General features: G+C 37.7%; 2 protein-coding genes across 3 annotated transcripts; both read left to right on the forward strand.

Annotated features, from left to right (window-relative positions):
• The first annotated feature begins 7,458 nt into the window (after positions 1 to 7,458).
• LOC126603166 (uncharacterized) lies at positions 7,459 to 11,246 on the forward strand. Of its 2 annotated transcripts, none has more exons than XM_050269927.1 (3): positions 7,459 to 7,606; positions 8,467 to 8,986; positions 10,623 to 11,246. In XM_050269927.1, the coding sequence occupies exons 2-3, from the start codon at positions 8,539 to 8,541 to the stop codon at positions 10,670 to 10,672; spliced, it is 498 nt and encodes a 165-aa protein (XP_050125884.1). In that variant the 5' UTR covers positions 7,459 to 7,606; positions 8,467 to 8,538; the 3' UTR covers positions 10,673 to 11,246. The 2 variants fall into 2 exon arrangements, with proteins under 2 accessions (XP_050125884.1, XP_050125883.1); XM_050269926.1 differs by lacking the exon at positions 7,459 to 7,606 and adding an exon at positions 7,615 to 8,381.
• A 941-nt stretch (positions 11,247 to 12,187) lies between these two features.
• LOC126603155 (protein NETWORKED 2A-like) lies at positions 12,188 to 15,780 on the forward strand. Its single transcript, XM_050269908.1, has 2 exons — positions 12,188 to 12,530; positions 12,824 to 15,780. Exons 1-2 carry the CDS (start codon positions 12,437 to 12,439, stop codon positions 15,628 to 15,630), a joined length of 2,901 nt encoding a protein of 966 aa, XP_050125865.1. The 5' UTR covers positions 12,188 to 12,436; the 3' UTR covers positions 15,631 to 15,780.
• Positions 15,781 to 17,062: the final 1,282 nt, after the last annotated feature.

Below are 17,062 nucleotides of genomic sequence, written 5' to 3' on the forward strand. Positions count from 1 at the left end.
TTCATTTTCCCTAAGCTTTAACTAGAGATTCCCTTTGTATAAATTAACAAAAGCTTATTTTTTGTTTAGGATTGGTTGGGAGCATTAGATGGAACACACATTGATGTGCATGTACTTGAAATTGATAAACCAAGATACCGAACAAGAAAGGGTCGAGTCACAACTAATGTGTTAGGTGTGTGTTCAGGAGATATGCAGTTCATATATGTGTTTCCAAGGTGGGAGGGTTCCGCATCAGACTCTAGAGTTCTACATGATGCAATTACTAGGCCTAATGGTTTAAAAGTACCAGTTGATAAGACTAGTAGTTAGTCTCAACTTTGTAAGTTAGGTCTAGTTTTGTTTGTGAACTACAAAATACTAATAAGGTTTTTTTTATTAGGTCATTATTACCTTGTAGATGGTGGTTATACAAATGGTGAAGGATTCATTGCATCCTATAGAGGAATACCTTATCATTTATCTGAATGGGAGGGACGAACATCTTCCAATAAGGAATAATATTTTAACATGAAACATTCTAAGGCAAGGAATGTAATTAACGTTGTTTTGGCTTGCTAAAAGGAAGGTGGGGGATACTAAGGAGTCCATCTTTCTATCCGATTAGGACACAAGGTTGAATAATTACCGCTTGTTACCTACTACACAATCTTATTAGGCAAGAGATGTCTGTAGATCCAATGGAGAATTTTTTAATAATAGAAGATGGACAAAATACAGAAGAAGGTGAATATGTTGGTAGTGTTGGAACATTTGACCAGTAGACTGCAAAGAGGAATGTCATGGCTCAGGAAATGTATAATGAGTGGAGAGCAATTAGGAACCAACAACCGAACTAGCTATATGTGTTAATGATAACATTTTATTTTAGTTATCCTTTTTATCATGCATATGTTGGATATTAGCAAAATGATTAGATTGCTCATCATTGAGTGTAATTCGATTTATTGAATGGATAGTATGCAAATTAATTGGATATTATGCAAATTGATTGGATATTATGCAAATTGATTCTTTGTATTGTACTTTAGTACATTCAAATATTTTTTGTTTAGGTATGCATAATGACAATATTTTGAATGCTGCTCAAGAGCCAAAAGAAAGAAGGCGTAAATGGGAAGCATTTGAGGAAGAAGTATTACTATCTGTTCTTGAGGATTTTGTTGCTCGGAAGCAACGGTGTGACACATGTGCTTTCAAACAAGGTACTTTGATTGAAATAACGAAAGCTGTCAATGCTTTATGTCTTAATTCAAATATAAAGGCAACTCCACATATTGAATCAAAGTTGAAGAAATGGAAAAAAACATATAGTTTGGTCCTTGACATGACAAACACAAGTGGATTTGCATGGAATGATGTCAAAAAGTGCGTTAAAGTTGACAGTAATGATGCATGGCAAACTTATGTGCAAGTTCATATCCTATTTTATTTATGGGTTAAACTCTATTTACTACCCTGAAGTTTTGTGGTTTTCAACATTTAGTACATCAAGTTTTTTTCCTCCCAGAGTCATACCTAAAGTGTAAATTTTGGGACAGTCTCATACATCCGTTAGTCAAACTGTTAAGTCTCCTATTAAGTGATGATGTGGCGTCCATGTGGACAATGACTGGGCGCCATGTGTCATTAAAAGGTCCACGTGGATTTTTTTTCTTCTACCTCCCTCATCCCTCCGCACCCTCTCCCTCCCTTCTTTCTCCTACCTTACCCCTTCCGTTTCTTCTCCTCCTACTTTTTTTTTTTGGGCTTCTCCTACCTCACCCCCTCCGTTTCTTCTCCCTTCTCCTGCATCTGCACCCACCCCCTCCTCTACACCCACCCTCTCCTCTACACCCACCCTTCCACACACCAACCTTAAATTCTTCTCCTAAACCCTCAATTCTTCTTCGATTCTACACAGAAAACAACATAACTCCTACAACCATTCTCATTTCAAAATAAAAAATGAGTAAACAGAAAATCAAAACAAAAACCAAAATCAAAAGAAAAGGAAAAGCAGAAATGATTGAAGGAATTTCGGACTTACTGTTCAACTTTTGTAAGCTGCAATCGTTTGAGAGGTACAAAGCCGAAATGGAGTCTAAAATAGGAGAGTGCAAAGTCGCGGTGAATTCAAGGGCAAGGGTTTAGGGCTGTTGAAAAACTAAAATGCTCTTTTAATCTTTTCTTCTTTTCTTTTTGGCACTTCAAAGTCACCTGGTGTTTATGGACTTCTTCAAATTAACATTTTTTAGCTTCAAAGTTTGGATTTTTTATCTGAATTGATCGGAGGAGGAGCTAGAGATGGCGAGTGCGGTGGACCCAGCGGGAGATCCAATCCCAATGTCGACGGTGCTGTTGGCGACGGCGAAGCACATTCAGTTCAGTTGCCAGGCCGAGAACGTGGCTTTCCTCAAGTGCAAGAAGAAGGACCTGAGCCCCAAGAAATGTCTCGACAAAGGCCATCAGGTCACCTGATGCGTCTTCACCCTGTAAGCCATTCTCAAATGCGCTTCCTACTTTCTTCAATTTGCTAAGATGGTTGTGCCCAAGAGCAATGACAGTGAATCGGTGGCAGGAAAGTTGAATTGAAAGGTGTGGTTACAGAATTGAAAGTGATTTGATTGAAAAAAAAAATAGGGATTGGGAAAATTAGGGCTTAGGAGGAAAGCTCAGAGGTGGTTTGCCAGAGAGAGAGGGTGCGGGAAGGATGGGTGCAGGGAAGAGAAGAGAGGGAGAAGAAGGGAGGGGGTCGGGAGGGGTGAATGTGAACCCCTTCTCTGAAGAGAAGAAAGGAAGAAAAAGAAGAAGAAAAAGAAATAAAAAATCCACGTGGACCCTTTAATGACACGTGGCGCCTAGTCATTGTCCACATGGGTGCCATGTCATCACTTAACGGGAAACTTAACAGTTTGACTAACGGATGTATGAGACTATCTCAAAATTTACACTTTAGGTATGACTCTGGGACGAAAAAACTTGATGTACTAAATGTTGAAAATCATGAAACATGAGGGTAGTAAACAATCTTTTGCCCTTTATTTATACATTAGTTATATTCTTGCAGCTATATTTGTTACGTATGCTAAATTTTAGTTTTTCTATGTTGATATAATCTTAGAAAAATAAAGAAGCCGATGGATGGAGAAGCAAACCGTTTCCACTGTATGATAAATTTGCATATATATTTGGAAAGGATCCGGCTACAGGTAATGTAGCCGAAATCCCTGTTGAAAAGATGGAAGAACAAAGTCATGATCAGGTTGGTGCAAGTGATATTGAAGGTGAAAATGTTGTTTCTCCAATGAACCAACAAAGCCAACAAAGCACCCCATCTAAAAATAGCCAAAGAAAAAGGAAAAGAGCTATGAGAAGTTCAAGTGATGGAACCGAGGCAATTATCAGTGGACTGAAAGAATTTTATGTTGAAAGTGGGAAAAGGATGCAAATGGTAACTGAAGCTTTAGTTCAAGGTACTGCAGATCATGGTGACATAGCTAACGAACTTAGAGCAATAGGTATTTCTCCTATGGATCAAATTGATCCATTGACTCTTATTTTGGAAAAACCACAAAATGTGGGAGTGTTCAGGGCAATCGATTCGAAACTCAAGAAAGTGTTTGTCCAAAGGCTTTTAAGCGACAAAGCAAGCGGATGAGTATATTATGTGGTGCCTTTTGACATGGATGTATTTTATTAATCGTACAATCTTAGGTTATGGCTTCTAACTTAGCTTTGTACTATGAAGTATTTTTGCTAATGTTAACTAGGATTTTGTAAATTATGGATATCTACTTTGGAATGCTATACTATAGTTAACTAGCATTTTGTAAAATATCCTAGATGAAAGTTTAGTGGATGATGTTTTAGAGAGTCAATCAATGGCAAAGATTGACTTGTCACAAGTATCTTCTTACGTACCTTCATTTGTTGAAGTTGCATGTATTGGGCACTCTTCTTTTTCTTCTTTTGGGTGATAAAAGTTTAAACCAAGCTAGATTTGCAGATTAAAAGAGCTTAGAGAAGGGATGTGGATTAAAAGAGCTCAGGGTTTGTGTACACGGATCCCATAAGCCAGTGAGAGCTTAGCTGCAAAAGCCTTTATATATAATAGAGTTGAGAAATTCCATAGTTCAAGTTCCTAAACACTCACTTTGCTGCTTGAATGTGCCTTAAGGGGTGGGGGAGTCTCAGCCACTTGAAATGTAATGTTGCTCATTATATGATAAGATGAAGAATTTTGAAAATTTATAAATATCTGATCACCAATTTGCCATCTTAAACTCAACTATAATATGTCCCAATTATATTAGCAGGTACTAAAAACAAAACAATTGTCCTTTTTTTTTAAGATTCATAATATACATGGCAAAAATATGCTCCAATTAACCCATATCATGAGATTTGTAGCATTACTCTATTATATTACACAATGGCAAAAATCTTAGGGCTTTGGGCACATGTAATTGGAGCTATTAAAATAGAACAATAATGTAGTCCTAGTCTAAGCAAACACAAATCTGGTGAATAGTACTGTTTTCATTATCCTGCTTCGTAGTCCGACACTGCACCAAACGCTTCACTAAGCTAGTTCAGCTTAGTCTAGTCTAAGCCAGTCCAGCTTAGTTCCTACAGCTAGTCTAGTCCGAGATAGTCTGGTACAACAAAAGCACCTTAAGTCTCTAAGGGTGGCTAACCAAAAACGGGTATCGAATCTTACACGTGTATAATATATTTTCGTCATTCATGTAAGTTAAACTTGAGATCTCTTACTTACAAGAGAAATATCATTAGACCGTAATACTAATTGAAATCAAACATAAATTTGCGACATTTAAAACACATGATTTCACTTGTAATGCGTAAAATCAAACATTTTTAGCGTTTTCAACCATATCATGTTACGTTTTAAAGTTTCTTTAATATAATTAAGGGGGCATTGTTGTGATATATATTCTAATACATGTGTGATTGTGTAAATCCTAAGTAGAAATAAATTAGGAATTCTTCAGGATCTAGAAGAGCTTTCCTATTAAACTTTGTATAACTTGGAAATCTTTCCAAAACAACTGTTCTTATCTCGATATTTTTTTAGCCCTGATTAAATGAACCTTCATCATAATGCATGACCAAACTTTACGTTTTAAGAATTTTAGATTCTACATAAATTGTTTATGCATTATACGTACCCATAATATTGCTATTATGTGAATTGAAAGAAAAAAAAAAGTTTGAAAAACCCAGGCGAGTTGCGGCTTCAAGCCACTAAGCCACCAAGCCCCAACATGCCAATCTTAATATGATTATGAATCCTAGCACCACCGTGGATGTAGCCCAGTTTAAGAGTTGAACCACTTGTATCTCTGAGTTTAATTTACTTTTGTACCAAAAGCTCCACGAGTGTTTATTATTTTAATTTGTTAACATGCAAGTTTTAAGTGTTAACTTTTGAATTATGAATTTTGTAATTTCCATTTATCTCTTTGTTATTTGTTATGTTTCAGAAGAGTGGTTTCATCTCAAACTTGCTTTGTTTTAATATAGAATGAAAATATACAGAAGGCTATCTCATCTAGCCTAATTACCTTCAAACTGAAATTTCTATCTTCTACGGGTGCAAATAGCACTCCAAGAAACAAATGTTATTATAAATACCAAATACTTTACTTTATTTTAATTATTCACCAAAGATACTATGTTGTTTTACTTGTTCAAATATGAGTCCATTCTACATCTCATATTTTTTTATCAATCAATATATGATGCGTGAATTTAACATGTTAGTATAACGAGCTAATTTGGTGAGACTAATATTATTGAAAAGAAAAGAAAAACAAAATTGTCGACTCAACCTTTGTGTTGAGCGTAAAAGGACTTGTAGCTCTGCTTAAAATCTTTCATTGTTTTATCGAAATATGTGTTCAAATCTCCATCGTTTAATATTGCTTATATAAAAAAAGTTAGAATTGTGAAATACTTACACCCTTAACATGGAAATTCTTGTATTCTATTCATTTTATTTTTCATGTTTTGGTATATTCTTCTCTTGGGGTAGGCCTTAAAACCTAAACAAGTGGGTTAAGGTTACTTGGAACGCATGTACACGGCAGCAAATGGCCTTTAAAAGTAGGGAGTTTTAACAAAAAGCTTGAGGTATTATTCATTTTAACGAAAAATCACATTTTTACATTAAAAAGTCAATCATAATACTATTCACTTTTCACTTTATTTTGTCCTTATCGTTAAATCTCAAAATTTTCAAACCCTTTTCATTAATTTTCTTTTAAAAGTAAAGTCTAAGGTCAAATCCTAAGTACAAGTCACCAAACTTGACCAGCCGTTGCTCCAATAACCACACCTCCATTTTCTTTAGAATCCGTTCAACTCATGAATATCCTTTCGATTATCAAATGACCAAAGAACATATACCCACCTTCGAATTTGATACATAAATAAATAATAAATAAATGCACTTTTAGTGTTTTAATCTCAAAATTTTAGTGTTTTATTGTATGATTGTTCATGAACTCTTTGCCACCTTATGTTTTTTTGGTACAATGTTTTATAATATCGACACATAAATTAATGTTAAATGTGAAATGACGATAATTTATGAAGAGTCCCACTTTTGACAAAGTTTTCTTAACATTTCTCTTCTACACATGTGACCAAGAACGAGAAGTAAGATTTTTTAGTCGACTAAGAAGTTAAACTTTTTAGTCGACTGAGAAGTCAGACTTTTCAGTCGACTACTTGTGACTTGTGTCCGCTAATTCTTTAATTAAGTGAGTTTACTTAAACCACTATCTTAATTCGAATCCAAATTTGCTTCTTCGTCTTTCTACTACCATTTTATTGGAGAGCTCAGGTAACGGGTCACGTTGTCTAAGTCGTCGTAATGTACTTGTGGCAAGTGCCTCCCAAAAGTCAATAAGGTAATTTTCATGGTATGGATTTTCTCTCCTTTGCTTAAAATCAGTTTCATGGAAGATCTTACTCAATAATTTTTCGACTGCAAGTAATAGATTGTCCTGATGAATATCAACGTTTACTTCAACCCGCTGTGTTTTGAGTTCAAACTTTCCCTCCTTTCTCTAATATAGCTTCAAGTAATTATTTGCTTGTAATAATTAAAAAGAAAACAATCCTCTGATTGTAGGCAATTTCTTTTTTAACTTCTTTTGTTGAAAATAATCCTCCACATGGACCGCATCTCATTTAGTACTATAACTTAGTGATAATTCTCTTTACTTATAAGTAAGAGATCTTAAGTTCGATTGTCGTTAAAAATGAATTTAAACCATATTATTACTAATATCCTCTTTGAAGTGTCAATAACTTATTTCTTTTATTTTCCAGCATAATCTGACCTGCCATTTTTTCGCCAGAAAAAAGAAACTGACCTGGCAATTTCAATTTCCAGAGGGTTTTGACACGTGTACGCGCATCCTTCCTTTAATTTTGCACTCGCTTGCACTACATAACAACACTTATCTTGGACGCAGAAACATCTCCTTTTTCCCCTTCTGAATTCTGACTGAAGATAATTTCACAGAGATGAAAAATTAGGGTTACTTTCTTGCAGAACCCCTGAAAAATTAAATCTTTAGTTCAGGCTCCCGAGGTATATATAAATTAAAGTTCCTGATTCGATCTTTTCGTCTCGAACATAAGAAATATTTCATATGTTTTTGTTTTCGGAGCTGCTTTGAATCTCCATTTGATATTCCAAATTTGAACGACGAGGAGAGCATTTTAATTTTCCCCAATTTTCTGGGTTATTTGGATTTCAACGGGTCGGATAAATTTCCGTGCGGCGGAGTTGTTTCTGGAAGCAAGAAAGATCGAAATGCTCTAACCTTTTGTGTCGATTTTTTCTCAATTTTCCTGGTTTTTCGTTTACCAAATCGAAAATTAGGACATGGATTTTGGTCAATTTTTCGATTTGATAGTTTTTTCTCTTTCGGTGAATTTTTGCAGGATTTGTTTGTGGGATTTGAGTTGTGCGTTTGAACTTGTAAATGGGATATGAGAAATTGGGTTGTTTTCGGAATATTGTTATTTTTATTTCTGGTTCTGAAATTTCCAAAATCCGTCTCATTCGGAAATTGCATTCGTAGCTAAATTTGGCAAAATCGTGTATTCTTCTTTGGGAAAGTTGGATTTTTGACGAGTAAGATTTTCTGGGTCGGATTCGGTTTGTTGGTATTGCGCGTCAATATTCATTGAATTTTACAGCTTTTATACCTTACCTTTTGTTTGGTTGCCGAGAAAATTCAGTAGTATAAAAAGGAACATTTGACTTTCCAAGAAATCGGAACTGTTACTGATTCAACCAAAAGAATTATACTTTGCTGATGCCATTTTCTGTTTCGGATTTTTCTGCATATGTTATGAATGTGAGCAATTTGCCTTTTTTCTGTAGTATGCTTTAGTTATGTTGATACATTGATTGATATGTTGTTATGAACGTTTCATGGACAGGCTGAAACGTTTCCGCTTCCACTTATTGGGCTGGGGATACTTAGCGCAACTGGAAGGAGATCTTTCTGTAGAATGCTTTCATGGTGGTTGTGGAGTGGAAAGCAAAAAGAGCCTAGAATCCCAAAGGGGTCCTCTTTAAATTCTTCCCCTGACTCGGGCATGCGGGAAACTGATGCGTTAAAGTTTCCTTCGGTGAAGGGGTCAAATATGGCCTCATCATCGTCGAGAAGGGTGAAACGCAAATGGCATAGTCGGGAAGAACGGAAAATTGATAGGGAATATGATGTCGTTCTTGTGCCATCTGAGGGTGGATGTGTTTCTGGTTCTGAATCCGTGGACTCGGATTGGTCAGTTGGATGGTTGGAGCCTCTTGGACCTGGGTTCCAGAGTGATGACGATGCAGACGATAGTTTTGCCGTGCTCGTTCCGTGCTATGGGCATGTTATTCATGATATGGTGAAGGATTCCAATAACAATATCTTGAGCACAGTTGGGAACATCCCAGATGGTTATTCAGATGGTAAGAGCTTATGTCTTATACGCCTATTTATCTCCTTTTACAAAAAAAAAGGTGCTTTTTTAGTAATGCTTTCATTTCATGTATCCTACTTATATGATAGTTGATATGAAAATGTTTAAATTTAACCTCCGGTTTAGAGGTTGAGTACCTTTAGATTGTTGGACCTCTTTAGAAAAGGGTCTTGTGCTTCTGTTGATTTGATTTTGCAATTCCAATTCTGGAAACACTCTTAAATACGCCAGTTGTTATTCTGGGAAAAAAAAGGAAGTGATTCTCGTTGACTATGTCGTACCCAGTGCACAAGGCTCCCGCTTTACGCAGGGTCTGGGAGAGGTGAATGTCGGCTAGCCTTACCCCCATTTATGGAGAGGCTGCTCCCAAGTCTCGAACCCGAGACCTACCGCTCATGGGCGAAGGCACCTGTCATTGATCAGAAGTTGTTATAATCTTGAGTTAATGTTGCAGAATTTAGATGCCTAGATATGTACTTTCAACCTAGTCAGTGATCATCTAACATTGGGGGTTAGGGGCAACAGCATCAGTAAGCCATGTGTTTACTGAGATGAGGTAGCATGAATTTTGGTTTAAGGACAGAGTTGGGTCTTGATAGGCCATAAGTTTTAGGAGACTGGCCTTTTTCTGGACTTGATAGCCAATAGATATTGCACGACTTGAGTGCTACACGGTAAACACATATCACATACAATGAGATCTTAAGTCTATATATGATCGTAAAAGTTAATGGTCTGAAATTTAGCTCAATTTACCGAAGCTTGACTTCCTCTATTTCTTTCCTCTCATTTTGTCCAGATTTCCTTGCATATTTTATGTTCACTAAATTTTACCAGTCATTATATCGATGCTGCAGTTCAACTATACATTTTTAGTTGAAACCTCAATGGAAATAATAGGAAGTAAGCACTCAGAGACCAACTTTATAAGAAATGGATGCATGGTCTCAAATATTTCCTGAATTTTTTATATATGACATTGTCCAGATTCCATTTTATGTGATTTGACACCTCTTATATCTTTAGTAGATGTTTTTTGCTGCTGAATATTTATCTTTCGGTATTTGGCAATTATTATAGTAGTAATGAAGCTCTATCTTTCGATTTGGATTGGAGTTGTTGGGAAGGGAGGTTCAGTTCACTTGGTTGTCACATCCTCTAAGCTAATGAAGATGATACTTTACTTTTATTATGAGTTTGTTTGAGTAGTCCTTGTTCCTTGCGTTGATGTCTTCAGATCTGAGAGACAAATGTACTTGGTAGATAGAATGGGGGCATGATGAATTCATTGGTATTATCATTGCTCCTATTTGTGGTGTTTACCAGGAACTTATGGGCTTTGTTTTGCTGGTCATTTTCCTCATTGTTCCACTAGAGTCGCATACTTTGTTAATCTTATCATGTCTGTCTATTTCCTGCTTGTTTGCCATAGTGTGTCATGAAGTGGTGGGTATATATAGATTGGACTACTGTTTGTGGTAATTGTTATCCAGCTTTCTTATTGAGATGCAATTGTGGTCTAGTCATATGCAAAAGAAAAATATATCTCACTAGCAAAATGCTTTTTGAAAGTAAAATGAACGTCGAGTGCTGATTTGTTCTTTGCATTTTTCTTCGTTGTGCAGAGAGCACAAAATATATGGAGGAGTGGCTCTCTTCTCTGAGGAACAGCTGATGCCGGATGAAATGGATACGAGCCTAGTTTGATGTAATTAATAGTAGTACGGGACTGGCTAATATAACTTTGATTAGCAGACATGGAGTATTATGGAAGATTCTAGTGCCACTATTGCTGGAAGGTGGTTTGGTTTCGTGCTTCCTCTGCCATGGGATTGGCTGGGAATAACACTGCTGCTAGTGTCTTTCTCGCATTTCAAAATTAAGTATGGTACTACTGTGTGTATAGCTAAAATCTCGAAAACGAAAAAAAAAAAGTTTTGGCTTGAGAAACTCTTAAGAAAATGAAGAAAAATGAGAAAAGGGAAAGAAGAGAACAGATGGTATGTGGGATATGTGAATTGTTTGCGTTGATTGTGATTGTTGGATGTAAAAAAATGTGAAAGAATGAGAGGTAGGCAGCTTAATGCTTTACCCTAATATTTGTTTGTAAATAATTTGTTAGAAAGTGTAAATAGTATGTGAATAGAAACTAATGACTCTCTCAGAGCTTCTTCCCAATCTTATTGTAATATATGTCATGTTGTAAACAATTTGTGAATAATATTTATAAGAAAAAAACTTGTAAATAATGTGATAGCTCCCTCTTTCTCTATCTCTCTCTCTCTCTCTCTCTCTCTCTCTCTCTCTCTCAACAAATCCTTGAAGCATGTAAGATCACTTTCGAACCCAATTGGATAATTTCCTTGGAATATAGATGTGATAAGTTAAGTGATGAGTGACATAATCTCATCCAAAAGAAGGGGTTTCAAATTAACACCAACTAGCATCAAAGTTCAATACTCAAAAATGAAACTGACGATGATCAACTAGCTTTTAGTTCAGTGATACTTTCTTGTTTCAAAATTTCAAGTTCAAATTCTCCATCCCGGTGATGAAATACCAACTTTTAACGAAAAACATAAGATTAAAATAGTCATTTCGATTTGGTTTTATGTAGTTTTTAAATAGGTTAATTTGCATCGAACCAAACTAAGATCACACTTCTTATCAATATAGAGCACAATGTGTTAGCCAATGGATTGTTGGCTAGCACCCATGTGTGCTCGTGACGTGCCTTTTGGTGTCACATCACTTCGTCATTAATTTTCATAAACTAACTGTTTATATACTAGTAATTAAAGTGTGAAATGTTTTTCCTAGAACATTCCATGGCAGTTGACGGTAATAAAACCAGTAACTATAAACTGATAAACATGAACCTAAAAGAAGATGAAACTCTTCCAAAAATAGTAAAAAACCTAGTTATTACCCAAAAAAAGGGAACAAGATAGGGACTCCAGCTTGTATTTTGCAACAAAAATTAGGCAAAACAAGAGAAGTATCCAAAACTAAAATATTAAGGGAATTCATGGGCTCTCACTCTTTTCCCCGGGGACACTACCAACCTGGCAAGCTCAGGGAACGCCACGTGGACAGCCTCACTGAGGGCTTTTGCATTTTTTTAGCTTTTCCAACACCTATAACTCAGGCGAAGTATCATCTCCTCCAATGTCTGGTCTTTACCAAGTCATTTGTCAAAGCTGTGTGTGATTACTTCTCTTAATCTTTGATTAATTCCTTCAGTAATCATGGGATCATGGTTGATTAATCATTTTCTGGCTTTTCCCATTATTTCGTGATTTGGGTTTTCCTCTGATGATTGAATTCTCCATTGTGCTTAGATTTTGTGTTTAATGGGTTTCTTCATGTGATCATCGGTTTGGTTGAGAGAGAGAGAGAGAGAGAGAGAGAGAGAGAGAGAGAGAGAGAGAGAGGGAGAATGTTGCATAGAGCAGCAGGCAATGCATATTCATGGTGGTGGGCCAGCCACATCAGGACAAAGCAGTCCAAATGGCTTGAACAGAACCTCCAAGGTGAGTGAGTGTGTGTGTGTGTGTGTGTAAATATAAGAGATTTTGATCCATTTGGTCTTCCTTTTAGTTTTGACATTGCTTCCCCACGTTTTCAATTGATATGGAGCAAATGGTGCCTCTTTTCTATATGTTTTTGTTATTACGAGACGATATCTTAAAATACTCTGATTTATGAGGAAGAAGAATCGAACTTGGGGCACAAGAGAGCGAGAGCTCACTGCCCTAGCCAACTAGCCTAATTCATCATTTATATAGATTCAAGCATCATTGATAATTTGTGATTTGAATTGCAGATATGGAGGAAAAGGTTCATAATACATTGAAAATCATCGATGATGATGGGGACTCCTTTGCAAAGAGGGCAGAAATGTATTACAGGAAGAGGCCGGAGCTAGTTGTCTTTGTCGAAGAATCTTTTCGCGCCTACCGAGCATTAGCAGAGCGATACGATCACTTGTCAAGAGATATGCAGAGTGCCAACCGCACCATTGCCACAGTTTTTCCGGAGCGAGTTCAATATGCAATGGAGGACGAGGATGATGAGATAGCTTCTCAGGCATCAACTTCTTCGGACGTTCCTAACAAAGCGTCGCCGAATGCATCCAAAAACATTCCAAAAGTCCCCAAGGCCCCCAAAGATTTCAGGAGCAAATCCATGTTATCAAGGAAGGGCACGCTTAAGCGAAATACAAGCTCTGCTAAAGCTGCCCTAGCTGTTACTTTGAGGTCAGGACTGACCAAAGATGAGGCGTTGGAAGAAATCGATAAGCTTCAGAAGGATATTTTGGCGCTGCAGACAGAAAAAGAGTTCGTGAAGATCTTGTTCGAACGCGGATATGACAGGTACTGGGAGTTTGAAAACCAGATCACTGATATGCAAAAAAGAGTTTGCAACTTGCAAGATGAGTATGGAATTGGCACTGTTATCGAAGACAATGAAGCTCGAACTTTGATGGCTGCCACAGCTTTGAAATCATGCAAAGACAGCTTGACAAAGATGCAGGAGAAGAAAGAGAGATCAGAAGAAGACGCGAGAGCTGAGAGCCAACGGGTTAGAGAAGTCTGCACCAAGTTTGAGAGCCTCAGAAATGAATTCCGTTTGAAACACGCAGACTGGAGCGATACTGATGAGTATGAGTATGAGAACATTGATGTAGAGTCATTGAGTCTAGACCAAGAGAGACACGATGATCAGGACTCATTGCGGTCTAAGGTTCTGGAACAGCTCGATACGAATTCAAATACCTCAATTTCTATGACAGAACTGGCAGAGAAAATTGATGGACTTGTGAACAAGATTGTGAATCTGGAAACTGCAGTCACTTCTCAGAATGCTCTAGTAAATAGATTGAAATTAGAAACCGATCAGCTTCAGGCGCACGCTCGGAACTTGGAAGAGGAAAAGGAGACTTTGATGGAAAATGCGGAAAAGATGAGCAAACGGCTAAAGGAGTTAGAGGAGGAACTACGAAGAATTAGAAATTTAAACAGAAGTGTGGAGGACCAGAATAAAAACCTCCAAGCACATTTCACAGAAGCTAGCTGTAACCTTGACCATCTGTCTGGAAAACTGAATAGCGTGAAGCACGAAGATGAGGATGAGAACGTCGGACTGTTCCAGGATGTGAAAACAGTTGATGCCAAACCCGAAAAAGAGATTGAAGAAGATTCAGAAAAGGCGGTTCTTGATGATGATTCAGTGGTCTTGGAAGACAAAGTGACAAACGGTGAAGTTAAGAAAGAGGATGTTACGATTCTCGAAACTTGTGTCAAGGCAGAAGACGAAGAAGAAAAGCAATCAGACCAACCAATGCCTCAGGAACAACAAGAGAGACAAGATTCGGCTGAGGTTGTTGATCCACAAGAGTTGGAATTGGAAAAGGAAGACCAGCCAAACTGGAGACAGCTGTTCCTGAAAGGGTTAGAGGATAGAGAAAAGGTTCTGCTGGAGGAGTATACTTCAATTCTCCGCGATTACAAGGATGCAAGGAGGAAGCTGAGCGACGTGGAGAAGAAAAACCGGGATAACATCTTCGATTTAGTAATGGAGATTAGGGAATTAAGGGGTGTTGTTGCCTCCAAGGACAAAGAGATTAAACTTTTGAAGCAAAAAGCCAGCTCCCCAGAAACAAATCCGGATGACAGTCCTGCGACAGTATATAAATATCCAACTCAGGAAGGCCCCCTCGAGAGTCCAACCCAAGTCGTTGCATGCCCATACTCAACCGTTGCATCACTAAATTTGGACAAAGAGATGATTTCCAATTACCTTGGTGAACAAGGAACAGAGAAATTTGAGGACTGGTCAGGAAACTCAAAGGTCTCGCCGAGAAAGGAGGAAGAAAGAATAATGAGGAGAAAAACCACCGTTAGACCTCATTCTGTTTCAGCAATCGAAGGAAGGTTCCGTTCAGACATTGATGAGTTGCTGGAAGAGAATTTAGAATTCTGGTTGAGGTTTAGTACCTCGGTTCACCAGATACAAAAATTCCAGACTTCGATACAGGATTTACAGTCTGAGCTGTTGAAACTAAAGAACAAAAAGAAGCGTGATGGACAAGCTCTACAATCGGATGCCAGGCCAATATACCGACACCTGAGAGAGATACAAACGGAACTGTCATTATGGCTGGAACACAATGCAGTACTGAAAGATGACTTGCAGGGTAGATTCTTATCCTTGTGCCACATTCAAGACGAGATATCGAGGCTCTCTAATTTAGGCTCAGAAGGGGAAAAAATGGAGCTCATAAGCAAATATCAAGCGGCAAAGTTTCAAGGCGAGGTTCTCAACATGAAGCAGGAGAATAATAAGGTTGCGGATGAATTGCAGGCAGGTCTTAACCGAGTTAAAGGGCTCAAGGTTGAGGTCGAGAAGACGCTAGCAAGACTAGATGGGGAACTTGGGATTTCGGTATCAAAAAGCATTAATAATCCCCAACGCTCAACGAGCAAGGCTCGTATTCCCTTGCGGTCCTTCTTGTTTGGGATTAAGCTGAGAAGGCAAAAGCAATCAATCTTCTCATGCGTCAGCCCGGCATTGCAGAAACAACACACTGATCTTGCAGCAGCTACACCGCCACCAGAACAACCTATGTAGATGATTTTAGTTTTAATGTCATCAAGAATCATTGTACACAGGAAGCAGAGAGAGTTTAATCTTCCATTATGTTGTATGATACTTATTCAGGATCTTCTCTTGTTTGCTCAAACTTTGTTGGTAAACTTAATCTTCCATAAAAATTGAAATGTTTACTCGATCTTGTCCGATTTATAGTGATACAAGTAAGAAAATAGTAGTAACAAAATAGAGCCCTGAGGAGTGTCAGATGAGGCGGTTGCCTAGTGCCCACATCGAGGGAACCATAAAATTTGTTTATGTTTACATGGTTCTGTGGGGATAAATATTTTTGATGCCACCTAATAGCTAATGAGTTTCAGGTATTTTTCTTCAATACTATTTAGTATTGAATGATACGAGAAATGAATAACAAACGTCGATTTTCAAAAGAAAAAAAATGAATGACAACGTGGTAGTGTACATACAAAACATCTTTTTAAATAGAAAAATGCGAATGAGGTTAGTCTGAGTTTCAGGTTTGGCTGCTATAGCTCCATTGTCGTTCTTCCTTTGACTTTGGCAGCCCAAAATCAAAGTTGCGAATGAGGTTAGTCTGAGTAAGGAGTCGGTTGAGCATCCTAGTTAGCTGAGTGCCCAAGTTAAATCTGCAACATGAATAAAACGATCTTCAGATGGATGGCCCTACAGAATTTTCCAAATTGGAGCCTAATCGAACTCGTTTGTTTGGCCCAAGAGGAGACACCAACTATTCCATGGGAGGTTGCAAAAGTTGGTCGGGGCCTATTGGAGTTAGGATTTCCAATTCGATGGGTCTGGGCCGAGAAGTCTGCACGGGTTAGTAGGGATTTGTCGAACTGGTGTTGTCTCTTGACAGACTGCTGAAACAATCATATCGTCGGTTCGGCCGGTGGATGCCGAGTTTTCCACTCTGGTATGGCGAGGTCCTGTCGAATTACGCGCGGCTCTTCAATGCGCGTGCACCGTGGCTACAATTATACGGTCGTCGTAAGTTAGAGTTGTGATGGCAATGACTCAAATCCCCATATGTAGGGGCGGTGGCGACGACCGACTTTGCATGCGGTGGCGGCGCGGAGTATTGATATCATGAGCCCAAATGACACCTTGATATACACCTGCGGTCGAGGACCCAAATGGTAGATTTTTATTGTGTGCGCCTAGTTCTCATAGTTGTCGTGGTAGAGTTCTCGTAGTAGCCGTATAAGGATTTATCTCATTTGTATTTTCACGAATCTCTTCAGATAAAAAAATTGGTCACTGAGAGGCTGAGAATATGTACTAGTATGAAATCTCTCTATTTTTGCTTGTAAAAAAATATGTATTTGATTAATATTTTTTTTTCCAAAGTATTTTTGAGAATAAAACATTCAAATAGATTTGTATGTGACATTAAGAAAATCCAAACAAGGAAATTCAAATATTTAAATTGTAT

The sequence above is a fragment of the Malus sylvestris genome, chromosome 15 (assembly GCF_916048215.2).
Source record: "Malus sylvestris chromosome 15, drMalSylv7.2, whole genome shotgun sequence".
In the NCBI taxonomy this organism is placed as follows: Eukaryota; Viridiplantae; Streptophyta; class Magnoliopsida; order Rosales; family Rosaceae; genus Malus; species Malus sylvestris.